The sequence below is a fragment of the Anguilla anguilla genome, chromosome 16, assembly GCF_013347855.1.
Source record: "Anguilla anguilla isolate fAngAng1 chromosome 16, fAngAng1.pri, whole genome shotgun sequence".
Classification (NCBI taxonomy): Eukaryota; Metazoa; Chordata; class Actinopteri; order Anguilliformes; family Anguillidae; genus Anguilla; species Anguilla anguilla.
Genome location: NC_049216.1, coordinates 8,045,158 through 8,063,747, shown reverse-complemented (window position 1 = coordinate 8,063,747; position 18,590 = coordinate 8,045,158). Strand labels below are relative to the sequence as shown.

At 44.0% G+C, this 18,590-nt stretch overlaps 1 protein-coding gene across 2 annotated transcripts in view; it reads left to right on the top strand.

Annotated features, from left to right (window-relative positions):
• Positions 1-18,590, top strand: part of LOC118215240 (synaptotagmin-7-like) — a 172,748-nt gene that overhangs the window by 141,113 nt on the left and 13,045 nt on the right. For both annotated transcript variants that reach the window (XM_035395808.1, XM_035395809.1), the window contains exon 4: positions 18,189-18,297. In XM_035395808.1, coding sequence (XP_035251699.1) covers positions 18,189-18,297 — 109 coding nt within the window. The remainder of the gene's footprint in view (positions 1-18,188; positions 18,298-18,590) is intronic.

The following is an 18,590-nucleotide window of genomic DNA, read 5'->3' as shown; positions in this document are numbered from 1 at the left end:
TTCTAAAGACCCTTGGATCTGCTCATCCACAACACACCCACAACAGACAAGCTCATCCTTCTCATGGGAGACTTCAATGCAAGGGCTGGTTCAGAGCATCTTCTCTGGATCCAGGTACTGGGCAGGCATGGTGTAGGTAAGCTGAACCACAATGGGCTTTGCCTATGTTCACACTGCTCAGAACATTGTAACAAACACCCTCTTTCAACAGAAGGTACAGGACCCCCATGGCAAACATCAAGTCCTTGTCACCAGAACCATTTGTGGAGCTGACTATAAAACTGACTGTAGAATGACTAGAACCCAACTCCGCATTGAAATCCCCCTTCACCACAACAGAGCAGTCCCTTCCAGAAATAAAAACCCAACCTCAGCACCTTCACATATGCTGACATCATAAAAAGCTTCTGATGTCCCCTTACTTCAAACCTCTCTATAGTCCCCCAGGACCCTGATCCAATCTTTACCTAGTCAGATGTGATGTAGTCTGGGAGACAGTTGGCTTCTTACGTAAACAGCATCTGGACTGGTTGGATGACTGCCCTCCCAGTATTCACACTCTTTTATAGGAAAAGCACACAGCCCATAAAACCTTCCTGGACAACCCAAACTCACCCACCCTAAAAGTCCGCTTGTCCCAGACCAGAGCTGAGACCTATCGGGCCCTGAAAACCATGGAGGACAGCTGGTGGGTCCAACAGGCTCATGAAATACAGAGCCTTGCTGACTGTGGAAACTCGCAGAGGTTCTGTGAAGCTGTCAAAACCGTCCTCGGCCCACTGAAAATCTGCAGGTGGTACCTTCCTCATCAAGGATCAGCACAAAATCCTTGACAGATGGGCAGAACATTTCCACCCCAAATCTTTTTGACGCATCCCCTGAGCTTCCTCCTGCTCTCCTTCTTGACTCGCAACACAAGTTCTCAGAGGTTCTCCAGGCAATCAAAGGGCTAAACAACAGCGAAAGCACTGGGCCTGATGAAATTCCCACCGTAGTTAAACAAGGTGGATACCTCCTTACCCGCTGTATATTCAGCCATTTGCAGTCAACATTTTACATTGCAGTCAGCATCTCCACACTCCTATGCAACTCTGAAACATGGACTCCATACTGGCACCAGATCCAGATCCTGGAAGCCTTCCATCTTCAATATCCGATGCCTACAGCGCATCCTGGGATTGGCATGGGAGAACTGTGTTTCCCATAATGAAATCCTCACTTACCACCAAAGCACTGCTCCAACGCTCTCCTCGCCAGGAAGCGTCTGCACTGGCTTGGTCATGTAAGCAGGATGTCAGACCGTCGGCTGCCACGCAGAGTCCTGCATGGACTCGGAGACAGCAAGTACTGCAGTAAGAGTCAGCTGAAGAGGTGTGAACTCGAGCCCTCTGAACTTGAGTGTGGAGCCTTCGACAGGCCCACCTGGCAGGCCCTGACCTCTAGGGAAGGCCTGCTAACACCATTTGCTGAAATGGAGCTGAGAGATGGGAGATGCACCGAATGACACTGAAGTGCCACAGGAATCCACCCGTCCACAGCTCAGTTCCCCCGACCTGCAGCAGAGTGTGTGGCTCTTGCATTGGCCTTCACAGCCATATGAAGTGGCATCAGCAGTACCAGCACTGACACTCCACCCCATACCTCCAGCTCCGCTTCCACTATGGCGCAAATGTTATCATCAACCTTCGAGTACACCTGTGTGCGTGTGTTTTTATAGAATGGTGAGACATTATTTGTAGTTATTTCATCACACTAACCTCATTATTTCATCCTGCTATTTCATCCTGCTTCTGTTACAAGAGTAATAATGAAACTATGAATGATATACATTAATTGTGCTATTATTGTGAGTTGGAATATTGTGGCAAAGATAGTTTTTCAGAACACAAGTGAATTGGTGTAAAATGCATATTTTGAAATGTCCTGCATTCCGAAGATGTACCATGCCATATGCTTGTGTGACAGCTGCGATATGAAAATAATAGCCTAACTGGCTATTTGTTTGTATAAACACAGTCTATAGAATGAGCAAATCCATCCAGAAATGTTTAGGAATTTAGAAATCTCGCCTGGACTGATGTTTTACAGTCCCAAAAAATGAGAAATATCTGGGAAAAAGAATGTCTAGTCAGCCTAGCTAAAATTAAAAAAATCACCCATTGCTTTTAAAGGTTAACTTAATCATCTCTACGTTATGAAATAAAAAAATGTCACTAGCTAAATTTGTTTTACACACTAACTACAGGGCTACTGTAATCACAGCTTGAGAATAGCAAGTCAATAGAACTTTATCTATAGCAGGCTAGGTCTTACTTACCGTGAGATTGAGAGCAAGACAGCGAACGACTAGCTTATTAGAATATCGTTTCAGTCCAACAATAAGATAATTACTACAGGTGCTTATTGTACCTGCTGTAATTAAACTTTGGCTATTTCCAAACACTTAATCATAGTTCAAGTTCATACTGGAACGTCATGCTAAAAATGCAGCCATACTAACTATCAGACTAGCCATCCCACAGATGGTACATTGCTGGTTCCACCACAGAGGACGTGGTACTGTGCTCCCGGTGGTGGTGTTGGAGAACAGTCCTCCTCCTTGACAGCCGATAATGGTAGAATTACAATCCACCATTTTAATGAACGTCTATAAAATTTGCACAATTTTGCGATGCAAGTAAATACAGTTTTATTACTCACCTAATAGCTAATTCAGGGGAGCTGGCTATATTTGATGGTATTGAGTATTTTGTGAATTTATCGTTGTATTGTTGATCAAGGGAAATGATTGAAATAATCGGTTTAATAATCCGTTTCAGGGGAAGTTTTCCCAAATTGTTACTGCCTCCTGTACCGTGGTTGTAAAATAATCAGTCAAATCAGGTGGTGTAGTGTATGGTTGGAGCAAATACTTTAGACACCAGGACCAGGAGTTGAGTACCGCTGCAATGAAAAAAATTGGACATCAACAACCCAACACTAGGGGGCCACAGTGGATAGGGTTAAATGCCCTTGTACACATACAGTGGGGAACACTGGCTTTTAAATACATTTAAACAGAAATGTAAAAATGTAGGTAGAATGTTGCTGTTAACCATGTTACAATTTTTGTAAAACACTGTTGCAGAATCATGTTCTGCTCTCTAGAATGTTGCAATAAAGAAGTATAATACTTCATATTGAGCAGACAACTAGTGCTGTCTGATTCCATGCTGCACAAGCTCGTTATGACTCTGAAAAGCTGAAAGTGCACTTCCCAATAGTTATGAAGTGCTAAAACTCATACACAAAGCTTGGTGATAAGAACCCAGGAGAACACGTTCTCCGCCTGCATTGCCCTTCATAAGACCCCTCCATCTGAGTGCGCCTCTGGACCCTCTTTGGAGGTAAAATTCAAAAAACAGTCTTAGAAATAATGAGCTTCAGGAAATCTTACAGGATTTCACTGTAAATAAGTTTTTTTTTTTTTTTTTCATTTAGATAGAGTATTCCCTTATGACCTGAAACGGTGAAATATGAAACATAATAATGAGATATTGGAATATCTTTCACAGACTTGAGGGTATTTAAAATGTGGGTAGTGCTCCATGTAGGACTTTCTTGTCGTGACTCATGAGCTAACGCTGTTAGCTTTTTGCTTTATTTTGCACATCAACGGCCATGTGATTTTAATTTTAGCAGGACTTTACTGAGTTTTGGTGATAGATGAGTTTGTCTGGGTGATACTACTTTGAAGGCTTATAGGGAAATGGGTTGTATGATTAGCATATTGTTATGTAGGAGAATGAGTGTTTTTTTTTTGTTTTCTTTAACATGCGGTAAAGCTCTAGGAATGAAATGTACTGCTCCCAGTTTTGCGGTGGCTTCCCAGTACGGCTCAGTCTGCCTCTCGGCTTGTTAAATGCGTCTAGGAGACAGTCGCTGCGACGCCGTCGGAAAGTTGTCTCCCAGTCTGCTGCGCGACCTGCTGCACTAGTGCAGAGAAGCGCAGCCAGCTACGGAGAGATCCTGTCGCGTCCTGCCCAATGCGGTTTCTGCATGCTCCTGGGCCCGCTGGAGGCCTGGTGCCATGTACCACCTGCTGTTTCATGTGTGACAGGCAATACTGTACGGCGTATGCGACTTCAGACTGCTGTGCGTGTGTGCGTGTGTGTGTGTGTGTGAGCGTGTGTGTGTGTGTGTGTGTGTGTGTGTGTGCGTGAGTGTGAGTTTGTGTGCCCACGTCTGTTATCCTGTATGATTACTACTGTGTACGTACTGGTATTTCTGAACTAGTTGTTGTTAATGTATGTATGTATGTATGTGTGTGTACGTACTATGTATGTATGCACAGTGCTGTGAAAGAGTGTTTTCCCCTAATTTACTCTGTGATTGGCTATTTGTCACACTGAATGGTTTCGAGATCTTTAGAAAAAATTTAATATTAAACAAAGGGAACCTGAGTTAACACAAAACACTTATTATTATTATTATTATTATTATTTACTGAATAAGGTTATCAAAAGCATGGGCATCATCCAGGTACTTTTTCTTTTGCAAATGTGAGATGATGAACGTTGATGTTTCTCTTGGTTAGCAGTGGTTTCTTCCTTGCTACTCTCCCATGAATCCCATTTGTCTTAATGTGGAGTCATGAACACTGACCTTAGCTGAGGCCTGCAGTTCTTTGGATGCTCTTCTGGGATCTTTTGTGAATTCCTGGATGAATTGTCACTGTACCCTTGGAGAATTTTTGGCAGGCTGGCCACTCCTGGGAAGATTCACTCCTGTTGCAAGTGTTTTCCATTTGGAGATAATGGCTATCTTTGTGATTTGTGAGTCCCAGAGCCTTAGAATTGGTTTTGTAGGCCTTTCTAGATTGGTATATTTCAATACATTTTTTTCTCATCTCTGCTGGAATTTCCTTTGATTGTAGAATGTTGTATTTATGGAAACTTTGTGGTGACTACTTCACTCTGATGGTAAGGTTCAATATGAGTGAGGTTTAGATTCAACAGGGCTGTTTGCAATCAAGGCGAGCTGTGTTCAATCAGCTGAATCTAATTATCAATTAACTTTGGTTAATTGGTTGATTGAGTAATTAAGGGGACATTTTTTCACATGGGTGACATTTTATTAAATGAATGAAGTGATAATCATTCTGAAACCATTCAGTGTGACAAATATGCAATAATAGGGGAAATCAGGAAGGTGGAAAATACTTCTTCATGGCACTGTGCATGGTTGTATATGTATAAGTGCATATATGGGTGTGTGCATATGGGTATATATATGTATAGGTGTATAAATGGGTGTATATGTATATGTAGGTGCATATATGTGAGTATATGTATAGGCGTGTTTATGGTTTTGTATGTATTTTCATGTATGTGGGTATATATATTTATACATGTGTATGTGGGTATATTTGTATATGTGTGTATGGTGGTATGTTTGTATGTATGTATAGGTCTGTATGTGGGTATATATACGTGTGTATGTGGGTATGCATGTACGTGTGTGTTTATGGGTGTGTATGTATGTGTGCGTATGTGGGTGTGCATGTACAGGTGTGTACGTGTGTGTGTATCTACAGGTGTGTATGCGGGTGCATATGTGGGTGTGTATGTACAGGTGTGTGTGTGCGTATGTGGGTGTGTATGTACAGGTGTGTATGTGTGTGTGTATGTGGGTGTGTATGTACAGGCGTGTATGTGAGTGTGTATGCACAGGTGCGTATGTGGGTGTGTATGTACAGGTGTGTATGTGTGTGCGTATGTGGGTGTGTATGTACAGGTGTGTATGTGGGTATGTACGTACAGGTGTGTATGTGGGTTTGTATGTACAGGTGTGTATGTGGGTGCGTATGTTCAGATGCGTAAACGGGTGGGTATAGTTTGTATGGTGGCTGGTGGGTTTTTGGGGAGATGGGCCTCTCTCTTTCTCACATTTCTCTCCAGCCCGGAAGTGGAGTACGCGCCCCCCTTTCCCCCTCCCCTACAGCGAGTGCCCCGCCCTCGGTCAGGTAATACGCACACAGGATAGTATCATAGGTGACGGTGAACCCCGGGGGGTGGCCCCGCCCACCTTAGCTCGCGGCTCTCACCTGTACCTGTCATGTATCCTGCTCTGCCTCGCTCTCTGTGTGCCTGCCTGCTGAACGCCCCGCCCGCCGCCCGCTCCCCGCCTTCCTCCGGCCCTTTCCTGGGAAGGCCTTCATGCGAGCACCATTTCTCCGCTGCCCCCTGCTGGTTGCTGCCCAGCACTGCGGGCTGACATTCAGGCCTTAGACGTCATAGTTCATTCCCCACTCCCATCCGTAATGGTATCATATACCACCACTGAAGCACAGGCATCAAACTCCAGTCCCGGGAGGGCCGCGGCGTCCGCTGGTCTTTGGGGTGTTCCCGACGCAAGTGTTTATTTATGTCATTGATTGGCTAAGGAATCCACACACCGTGTTCTCAAGGCCTTAATTGGCAGCTGGTTGAAGGGAAACCACAAAAACCCGCGGACACTGTGACCCCTTCTTGGGATTCAGTTTGACACCCCTGTTCTGAAGGCAGATTCTAAAGGTTCACCAGATGCTCTACTCCCTCTGTCTTCTCTGCTTCTTTACTACAGCAGGGTCACGCTCCTAAACTGAGCTTATGATGCTGCATTACTGCTCAGTTACGTCCATCAATACATCGTACACGGTCACGCCAATTAAAGAATTTCCAAAAGACGAATCAAATTTAAATGCTTTGGCTTTATGGTAGGGAGACAGAGCTTCCAATGTTAAGAGTTTGGAGCCGGTCATCTGGTGAGACTGTAGAATCTTATACCACTCCTATCTCTACCTGTTTGTTTGGCAGTTACACAGGTGTTACAATGTATAGTCATACATTGTCACTGCGCTGTCAAATAAATTTCACTGTGATATGTTGCTGACCAGGTTTACAATGCACTTTAAACTGAAATAATATTTCAAGAACCTCAGAATGTGAACTATCAGTAAAAACTTTTATGAATGATACTTGAAGACCATTGTACTGCCAGTTTTGCAAAGGACTGGTTGGCTGTCAGATGTAATTTTTGGGAGGGTGACGGGCACCTGCTTACTGGGTTGATTTTCTGATTGAAGTTTTTTTTTAAGATCATGCACGAGGACACCAGTTTATCTAGTGCAGGGGTGTCCGATCTTATCCAAAAAGGGCCAATGTGGGTGCAGGTTTTTTGCTTTAGCCCAGCTCCGAGACACCTGATTCCACTTATCAAGGTCTTGATTGATGGTCTTCAATCAGATTAGGTAATTAGTTGAATTAGGTGTTGTAGGGCTGGGCTAAAGCAAAAATCTTGTCCCTACATCAGCCGCTTCGGGATAAAATTGGACACCTCTTAGTCTAGAGCACTTGACCCAAAATGTTTTTTTTTTTCACTTGCATTACCATCTAAATCCTTATGGGATCACTGTTTGCATTAGATTGTCACTATCACCTGACTCATTATTCAATTAACGATCAATTGCAACCGTCATAAAAACCAATCTGTTGAAGTAATAGGCCACACCAGATGTGAGAAAGGAGCGTAACATGGACGGAATATTAAACGAAAAAAAGCAGCCGGGGACAACAGTACCTTCCTGGTACACGACACACCACTGGAGTCAATTCATTGCACAATTTTCGATTAATCCACATAGCCTCAAAAACAATAGAATGGTGTTTACAGTCACAGTATTAGGTTTCGTCCCATGTCAGTGGGAAAAAAAAAAACTATTGAGCTGTGCACCGATGTCAGCCACGATTTGACGAAATGCTTTGAACTACATTTAAATGCAAAAGTATTGGGACACTTTTTGTTGTTTTGGCTCTGTAATCCGACATATTGGATTTGAAATTAAACAATGAATATGAGGTCAAAGTGCAGACCGTCAGCTTTAATTGGAGGGTATTTTGCATCCTTATTAGCTGATCCTTGTAGGAACACAGCCCTTTTTTGTGAACTATTGTTTATTGGACTTCTACAATAAACTATGCAACATTCCATATTGTAAACTTCACACGATAGCATCGAACAGGTTGTAAAAAGAAGAATACGCACAAAATAAGTAATACATTTTTATCTCTTACAGCCTCTAAGAATATAGTACAACAAATAATAGAGTGTGTATGGAGATAACCAAGCACTTGCAAGCGTACCCTGAGTATAGGAGGGTGTCTCTTTGCAGTAAGGCTGGCTAACATAAATTTATGGCCGAATACAGACAACGACAGGTTACTGTCATCATTAAAGAGAAGAAGAGAAGGTGACAATTTCATTTTTCATGCTTGTGATGTTGAAAAATGTCCTTGCCACCTCATTCCATAAGCACTGCATTTTTTAGCACGCTCCCAAAAACATGTGAAACTTGCTGTAGTGCCTACGTCTTCCCTACACTGCACACGCAAGGGGTCAGGCAATCTATGCATGTGATTCTTAATTAGCAGTCCATTTTGTGTATCAGTATAAAGTGAATCAAGTTATGTGCCGTATTTCTAGAAGAAAAGGAAGCGTTATCCCAAACCCTTCTCCAGTCGTACTCTTCATGAAATTGAAGGTTATTTGTGCCATATAGTGGTCACGGTTTGATTCCTGCATTACATTACATTTATTTGGAAGGCGCTTTTATCCAAAGCGACGTACAATAAGTGCACACCGAAGGTCATTGGACAGCTACGAGACAGAGGTCCGATAAGTTACAATACTCATTATGTAGCACTGAACATAAAGTCCAGTTCACACAGTAAGCGGCTAGGGCAGAAAGTTATGTCAAGTCAAACTAGAAACAAGATATGATAGACCCACAAAATCAAGATAACAATACAAGTGCGATATAGTGAGTTCTGGGTGAAGATACAAGTGTTACTGTACGTGAAAGCACTAGAAGGTCAAGATGGAAGGATTCATGTGATAAGAGCACTACTAGATTGGGTGTACCCCGTAGAGTAGTGATAAGAGTTAATCCAGGTAGAGTCTGAAAAGATGCGTCCTCAGACCACGGTGGCAAATGGTCAGGGACCGAGCAGTTCGAGAAGAACACATTGAATCTGATGTATGAGGACAACACCAGGCCTAGCGGGTCAGAGCCATTCAATTATTGGATGTTCCAGTATCTCACATTATGTTACATTTATTTGGCAGACACTTTTATCCAAAGCGACGTACAGCGAGTGCATACCGAGGGTCATTGGAACAACTACAAAACGCTGGTCCGATAAGGTGCAACACTCATTTTGTAACAGTTATTCATAGCCATGAACACAGTAAGTCCAGGCCACACAGTAAACATTACTCTAGGACCCAACCTATGCTAAGTCAAACTAGGAGGCATGACAAGCTACAACATCAAGATAATGACACAAAGTACAATCTTAGCACATATAGCAATTTTACTTGACCTAATCACTGAACAAAGCTGTACATATAAGAACAAAAAACTGGCAGGGAGAATTAGAGTCCTTTTTATACAGTGCATCCATTTTAGGGGTCCAAAACGAACTGGATAAATTAACATAATCTTCTTGCCCACTGAATCTCACCTGTCCATAAGACTTTGTTCCAGAACTCTACAGTTTTTTAATGTACTTTTCAGCAAACCCTAACCTGGTCATTCTGTTTTTTTTTTTTTTTTTTTTCATATTTAGTCTGTTGAGTCGTGTTTACCCCCATGGGGTAATTTGTTCTGCAGCATAGTATGCAGTAAATTACAATAAAGAACAATAAATAAATACCCACAACGACAGATAAACATAATAAATAAGTAAATAAATGAATAATGATAATAATAAATGAAAGCCAATGACAGTTTGGATTAAAGAGTGTTTAGTCCTGTTTGTTTTTAATATAAGGAGTCTATATCTGCGGACTGAAGGAAGTAATACAATTTGATTAAACAGGGGATGCTGGGAATCCCTCAGAATGGACTGGGCCTTCCTTATGGCTCGTATCTGATACAGCTGGGAGAGATCAGATATGTCTGTGCCTACGATCCTGCTAGCTTATGATCTTGAGGCTTACCTGTGGTTTGCATCTTGCGGTGAAACCTCTGAGGTTATGCTGATGTAGTCTTCTCTTTATTTTATACCTACATCCTTGAGAACGTTCTTGATCTGTTTGACAATTCAAAAGGGGCTCTTCTTCACAAATTGAATATATTCAGTCATCCACTACAGTGGCCTTCCGTTGCCTACCAGGTTGTTTGTTATTGCTGAACTCACCGGTGTGTTCCTGCTTCTTAACAATGTACCAGACAGTTGATTTTCACACACAAATGGTTTGGCTGAGAGGCAACAGCAACAGACAACAGACTCCAAATGCAAACTCCACTCCTAGAATCACCTCTCGACACTCTTGTCAGCTTTCTTGTGCATGAGCAAATGATGCAAAGACACACGGCTGGCCAAGAAACAGCTGAGCAGCCGATTGTCCGATTACCTTTGCTCTCCTGAAATAGGATGGCGACGTATGAAAAGGGCTGTAATTCCTACATGGATCTCCTAATGTGTATGTGATGTGTAATGTAAATGCCCTCACATTAAATATGACAGTCTGCACTTTAACCTCATGTTCATCGTTCTCATTTCAAATCCAATGTGTGTGTGTGTCACTGTCCCAATACTTTTGCATTTATCAGTAAGTATTGGAGGCTGCTGGCTCACGTAAAGAACAGATAGGCACAGACAAGACAACAGATGGCACAGACAATTACATTTTACACAATGCATTTATTGTGCAAGGAAAATCAGTTAGTACATTTATTTAAAAGTTGTTCTTGCTGACACTGTGTACTTGACAAAGTTACAGCTTAGTCGCGGGTGGTATTAAAAAGTGGCTATTGAATTTTTGGGTTGATTTTTAAAAAGTAGCTGCATTTGTCTCAGAAAATGCAAGTTACACGATGAAAGCATACCATGAAACCTTCAGAGGCTCAATGATAAAGGTGTCTCATTTCAGATGTAAATCTCACATTGTGACACCTGTGTGTGGCATTTTGGCTCGCAAAAAGTCCCGAAAGTCAACAGATTCGTTGGGGCAGTCAAAATGATGTTCAAGCACCGTCCAAGCAGAAATTTGCGCTACGTCGTGCTTCTAAAGAGAGCGATAGAGCAAGGTTTTCAGGCTTGACCAAAACTAGACAACACTGCCGCTGGACCTGAGGATTTGACGAGTAACCTACTGTACTTCTGGACTAATTGGTTACTAAATTATTGCCACACGGACAAGGCACTGCACTAGCACTCCAGTTAGTTGTGGAACAGAGGTGAAAATGTCCTTTCAAATATTGCCCAGACGGTATTACGATACGTCCAATCCAACCAACTCTGTTGATGCAAAAAGATACGTCACTTCTATGAACAAGTTTACCCTAAACACTCCCATAGAACTGTTAAACAACTGACCAAATTTAATTGCAAAGTTTAAATCTTGCGTTTTGTATTTAATCTGAGTTCATATATTTTAGCCTTTCATTTTTATAAGCCTGCACCACTGCTTATTTAACCAGTTTTGCGTCAGAAACGTAATTGAATTTTTATGTCTAGTTTCGATCGCTTCGGAAGAAAAACAAACGACTCGTCGGCCAACGTGTCTGACGCATATCTGAGGCTCTCTGAACTGAAAGCAGCCTGTGGCAGCGTGCGAAAATGGCTGTCTATCATCATTTCAGCCGAAGCAGTCGCAATCTACGTAAATTACAGGGACTACGTGATCATTTACTGACAAAAAGCCCCTTGCCGAGGGATGGCCAGATTGCAGGCGAGAGAACTTCCCGAGATAAACTGGTGTTCCTCGTTACGCTCGATAACAGTCATGAGAGAGGGCGGTGCAGGACAGTGTGCAATTTTAAACAGGGCGAGTCCCGGTGCTGGCCTGTTTTTAATAGGGTGGGGGAGGTCTGTGGGGATCTTTGTCGGTCGGTTCCCGGCGTTGCTCCTGTGCGTGCGGGTCCTCCTTCAGGTTCTGTCCCGACACGCCGCCCGCGAGTGGCATCCTGTCGCAGCAGGAAGCAGGAAGTGAAGGCCAGCCATTGGGCGCTGTGCTATTCATTGGGGCGGGGACTAGATCTCTTCAACAGGGCCTGATGAGATTTAAATTATTTGGGGGGTGGGTTAAAATGAGCAGAATTCTCCCCCTCTCCTTTGATAGCGTATGCCGTCTGCCTTCAGATTCCTGCCAGCAACCTGCCCTTGTTGCCCCTGGCTTTCCATTTGCCCCTTCCCCGTCCTTCCCCACTTCATATATAGTCCCTCCTGCCTCATCCTCAGTCCCCTACTGCTTCATATTTAACACCTCCAACCTCAGTGGCAGCCCCTACCTCCCCTTTGCATTTAGCCCCCCCCCCACAAAAATCATCACCTCCTCCCACTTAAAAAATATCATTCTCTGAGGATGTCTTTCATATCTTTTCTTGTTTGTTTCAGTTTGGACTCGTTCTTTGGCTGTTTCCTTTGCTTTAATCCTGCAATCATTATCATGATAACAGCCAAACAACTGACAGATGAGTCTTCTGTATTTGTGTCATTTCCCCCTCTTGCTGTAAGATGAACTTATTGGAGTGTCTGTCTGTCTGTCTGTCTATATATCTGACTGTCTGTGTGCCTTAGTTGATGTCTTACCACGCTTGCTTTTAGATGTTTGTCTGTCTCTGTGTTTGTCTGCATTTTCCCTGCAAGTCAAGGCCCATTGTTTGTTTGTTGCTCATTCGGTTGTGTGGATTTTCTCTGTGCCGACAGTATTGACTTCACATCTCTGTACGCCCCAACTCACCTCCACCTATGAAATCTAAAAAGCGTCTGGCAGACAGAACGACACACCCACAAACAGGATACTAGACAAACTGTCATGTCCTTGACAACTGTCTGTCCAAGGCCCAGCTTTCACCATTGCCGCAAAGAAAAGTTCTGCTTTTTCCTCCTGAAGTCTGTTCCTAAAAAGTGCTCAAATGTACACAGCCCCTCATACAAGGGTGCTCTGTCCCACATAGTGCCAACATTCATGTCTTTAAACAGTCTACCCTTCACAGAAGGATACTCTACCCCACAGTCCCAACATTCATGTCCTTAAACACTGCACCCTGAACACAAGGGTGCTCTGCGCCACAGTCCCAGGATTCGTGTGCTTAAACCACAGGAGTCAAACTCCAGACCTGGAGGGCCGCAGTGCCTGCTGGTTTTCGGGACGTTCTCGGCACATGTGTTTCATTCAAGTCATCGATTGGCTAAGGGATCCTCTCTCACTCTCTCTCTGAAGGCCCTGAGAACCTTGTTCTCAGGGCCTTCATCGGCAGCCGATTGAAAGGACGCCATGAAAAACCTGCAGACATTGCGGCCCCCTTGGGATTCGACCACATGTCCATAGTCGAGTTGGAGTCCAGCTTTTGCCTGTCCAATGAAAGCGGCTCACCTCCCCTGGTGAGGAGGCATAGGACCTAACTGCCAAATCTGCAGTTGCTCTGCCTTTCGGAATACAAGTTTAATGTCTTTATTGGCATCACAGTCTTTATTGGCATGACAATCCATTTCCATTACGGATTGTGAATCTACAACGCCAGGTTTCTAAAATCCTTCTTTGGAAAAAGTGTATATCTCTCCCTATTATATTTATGTGAACTTCTTTTTGGTGTTTTAAGGTATGGAAAATTGAAGGATGTAGAATGCAATGGTCTTGTGTTTCCTTAGTTTATGGTGCTGCAGCGAACCCCCTATAGTCCCGCATGGTCTGTGATCTCCGACATCGTCGTTTGTGTCCATACTACATAACTCCTAACTCACTGTTTTCTTCACATTTTTAATCTGTTGTCTTGTTGTCTCTCCCTTGCCCCCGATTTTAGCTGTGACGTCCTTGTCTTTGCGTCTGACGGTCTTTGCGTCTGATTTATAAATGTGTGTCTGTTTTTGTCGTGATTCTTCTCCAGCGTCTTTTATATATAGTGTCTTCGTTCGTCTGGCTCCTCGCTTGAGTAAACGTCGAGACTCTTCCCATTCTCTCCGCTGCTCCTCCAACAGCCTCTGTGTACGCATCTTTGCCGGTCTTATTTTTCTTTTTTTTTTGCCTCTGTTTTTTTGATTGTATTTTTTGGACAGAATGTTTTTTTTCTGAAAGTCTTTCTTGCGTTTCCAGGCTTCTCTTTACCTCCTTTCTCCTTCTTTCTTGCAGCTCGGTTTTAAAAACGTTTTACTCTCTGGTGTCCGTCCATGTCGTACTTGTCGTCCATTTTTGTTAAACTGTGCGGCCTCACTTTGTCTGTGCTAATAATCAACTGACTTTCCTCTTAACGCAGATAAATCTCTCTCTCGCTCTCTCTCTCTCTCTCACTCTCTTTCTTTCATTCTCTCTCTGTGCCTCCTTCATTGTGTGCCTGCATATTTTGCCCGTTCTCTCTTTTATTGCTGTGTCTCTGCCCTAATGTCTCATTAGTGTCTCGCCTTTCAGTGTGCCCTGACTGTTGTATTGACAATGGAGTGTAATATGCATTATTGTTGAAACCATTAAAATGTACCCATCTGCTGGGGAGGGCTCTGCTCTCTCTCTCTCTCTCTCTCTCTCTCTCTCTCTCTCTCTCTCTCTCTCTTTCTCTCATTGACGCACTTCAGCCTGTATTCAATGAAATGTCTGTGACTTTGACATACAATTACACGCATGCATTGTGTCATGACCAACTTAGTTTGCCAAGTTCATTTTAGCGTTTTTTCTACTTGCCAAACTGTGCTTGTATTGTCAGTTAAAGCTAAGGGCAAATGTTGATTAAGTCGAGGCCTTTGTCTTTCTCTCTTTCTCACAGTTTTGACCCTCTGGTTCTTTCTGTTCACAGTGTGTTATTGATGTTGTTTTTGTTGTTGCTCTTGCTGCAATGTGCCACATTACAAACAAAATGTCATTGACTTATTTTTTATTTATTTTAGCTTTACCACTTTATGTTTACGTTAACCAACTAATATCCATCCCTATGAGAATCTACCCCTACCAATAGGTCTGTAGCTATTCCTGGTGCGTTCAACAGTCATCCTTTCCACTGGAGAAAGCTGCCCTAAACTAGGGCCCTGAACATAAACTCTTTCGCACATAGGCTGTCCTAAACTAGAGCCCCCCACACACTCTCTTTCACACATACATGCATAGGCTGCCCTAAGATATGGCCCTGCACATGAACTCTTTCACACATACACACATGCTCAGCTTCCCTGTTTTCTGCTATCCTGTCATCATTGCCCCCACCATTGCATCCCCCTTTTCAAGACAATCTCAAAGACTCCTCCAGACCTGTGGGAGGGCAGTCCCGATTCAGTCAGAGCCGTTTCTGGTTTTCATTCCATCCGAGCAGGCTTGTGCAGGTTTCTTGATTATCAGCAATCTGGACATTCCAGGGCACTTGCAATTGTAACTTGTTTAGCTGGAGTTCAAACCTCAAGTTTAACCCTATAGATCTCAGAGCCGCATTGCAACTGGAACTGCTATCCAAAACGGCAAAATATGTATTAGCTGTTTCAGTTGTAATGCAGTTCGCTGGTGTAAAAGTTTTAACCCCACCGAGGCAGCACACATTGGGCCAACCCAGGCACTCTGTCATTTTCCATCTGTGGGAGGCAGTCGCGGCGTAGTGGGTAGGTAGTTTGCCCATTGGAAAGATGACATGGTTAAGTTGGTTACCTCTGCTCTGCTATAGAATCAGACTTATGTCGAGAGTACCAAATGAAACATTGTATCAAGTATCAAACAAAACAGATAGTAGTTTGCACATAAGGTCTTACGTTTTTCACTTGAAATCAATATTGTTATTTGCTATATGTATTTCTTTGCTCTCAATCAGAATTTTTTTTTGCTTGACAATTTGGACACAAACCTGTATGAAAAGCATGATGTTTTCTTTGATCGTTTTGACACAAATCTTAGCCACGTAGCCGCGACATCTTCTCAGTGGGCGAACTGCCTGAGCGCAATGTCGACCTCCCACAGGCGGGGGGCGACGGAGCGCCTATGCCGGCCTAATGCCGCTGTGCCATCAGGACGGCTAAGCTCACTGAGAGCCTGATGGGTGAAACACTGAGTCCCCACAATTACTTTGATTAAACGCAGTTAGGGGTTCAGCATGGATTAAATACCAGAAACGTCTCTGGCGCACTAGAATCAGGGTCACCGACCTCTCCTATACGGTGGAGCCCCTTGACCGCTTCAGTAATGTTGGCTAGCTATATTACATTCATTAACAAAGGCTCTTACCCTGAGGGTCTTTGAGTTAATGTAAGTGCAACAACTCCCCCTGACCAGAGAGTATGTGCACCATGAGTAAAGTGCTAAATGTATGCTAATATGCAAACCTAGAAGCATAATGCTAATCATAGATTCACTGCAGAACCAGTACGGTGGTGTCTGTATGTGTGTGTATGTGCGTGTGTGTGTGTGTGTATGTGTGCGCGCTTGTGTGTGTGTGTGTGCACTGGTGTATTAGCAGAGAAAATGAAAATCTTCAAACCATTTGCTTGATTATTGTCGAGTGTATTGCCTAAATTGTGTACGACTGTATTGCCTAATTTGACTCCTTTGCTGCAGCCGGGCATTAAACACAGAAGTGCAGTTGAGAAATGACTAAGTGCGTGATTAGATTATCAGGGGAGCTGCACAGCCAGGCGCTGATCTAAAGTGCGTTGTTATCAGATAGTGGGCGGTTGTCTGCTACTGTGGACGCGCTTTGGAAACGTACGAGCTTACACACACGGACTCTGAATAGCAAACACTACCCAAAAAAAGAATCCTGTTCAGAAATAGAAATGGAATATCGGTTGCTCAGAGCGCTGGCTTTTTGGAGAGTTCGGCTCTGCGTTGCCAGATTACACAATACTCACCCAGCCGAAAGATTACCAGGAAGCCTTAGCTGGAGGAGATGTTATAAAACATTTCCGCATGTATGTACTGTAGCAGCGAGCTAAGTTCCAGAAAAAACGTCAGTTGCTGCTGGTACACTTATTACTATTGCTGAGCTATTCTGAGGTCGCTAGCTGCATAAATTTAAATGGTGGTAGTGAAAATGAAGAAAAAATGCAGTGGGTAGCACTGTCGCCTCACAGCAAGAGGGTCCTGGGTTCGATCCCCTGCCTGGGCCTTTCTGTGTGTGCTCCCCATGTCCACGTGGGTTTCCTCTGGGTACTCCAGTTTCCTCCCACAGTCCAAAACATGCAGGTAGGCTAACTGGGGACTCTGAATTGCCCATAGGTATGTGTGTGAGTGAATGGTGCGTGTGACCTGCAATAGATTGGTGCCCTGTCCAGGGCGTATTCTTGCTTCTCGCCCAATGTATGCTGGGATAGGCTCCAGCACCCCCCGCGACCCTGACCAGGATGAGCGGGTATAGATAACGGATGGATGTATGCATAACTCCCCTCCTCCTTTAGTTTAGTCTTCCTTGTTTTCAGTCAATCTGGCAACGCTGCAGCTTTTCGGAACAGTCGTCCATTTCTGAACGGGTGAGCAGTGTTCTGTTTCAGAGCAGTTTTTTTTTTTTCTGAGCAGGATTTTATTTCAGAAGATGCCATTTTAAGTTCAGCGCCTCTGTTGCCCATAAACTGACACTGTATCACCGTGCTGAAAGCTAACATACACGGATCCATGAGGCTGAAATTATGCTTTTTCCCAGCATCTTCTCACGGGGTTTCTGATTGACAGCCTCTTGATGACAGCACGTTCTTAGCGTCAGTGCTCAGTCAAGGCAGCCAATCAAAATACTGTCGGTGTGGCCGAAATACACTAGTAATTCCCATCATGCATCCTGTTCAGAATGTATTCAGTGGTCTGAGTGGATTGCGGTTCTGTGTGCGAGCGGGGAAGGATTTCTCCCACTCCAAACTTTGTGGAAAGATCCTTCTTCGGAACTGGACGCGCAATGAGTCAGAGCTGGCGTAAAAAATGAATCTCCCGGATTCCAGGTGTTGTCTTTCAGTTCCCGTTCGTGGTTTTCAGGTCAAAAGCCCAAGCCCAGGTTTTCAGGTTGAGTGCCTGTGTGCTGGTCTCAGGCACGATACCTGGGCGGGTCCAGGTGCACCTTGCCTGCATTCTACAGGGTCTCAAGCTCACAGGGCGGGAGAAGCCTGGCGTTCTCTGCCCCGCCCCTGTAACCCCATTGGCTGAGGTCGAGTCGCACCGTCTCCTTTCGGCCGGTTGGCTGCGCTGAGTGACCCTGTGCTCTGTCCTCGCAGGGCCGGGGGTAATAAACCGGGGAACAGTCCCAAGGGCCATCCGCCTGATGCTGACGGGCACTCCTCCGTATCCGACCTGGCGAACTCGCTCACCAGTGAGATGGTTATGGTAAGCATTCCTGCTCGTCAATTAATTTACCCATCAGGTATCCATTCATCATCTCAGTTATCCATTCATCATCTCAGCTATCCATTCATCATCTCAGTTATCCATCCATCTATCCTCTCAGTTATCATTCATCATCATTCATCATCTCAGTTACCATCTATTCATCCCCTCAGTTATCCATCCTCTGTTAGTTATCCATCCTATTCATCCCCCTGTCAGTTTTCAATTCCCCCTGTCAGTTATCAGTTCCACCTGTCAGTTATCATCCCCGTGTCAGTTATCAATTCCCCTGT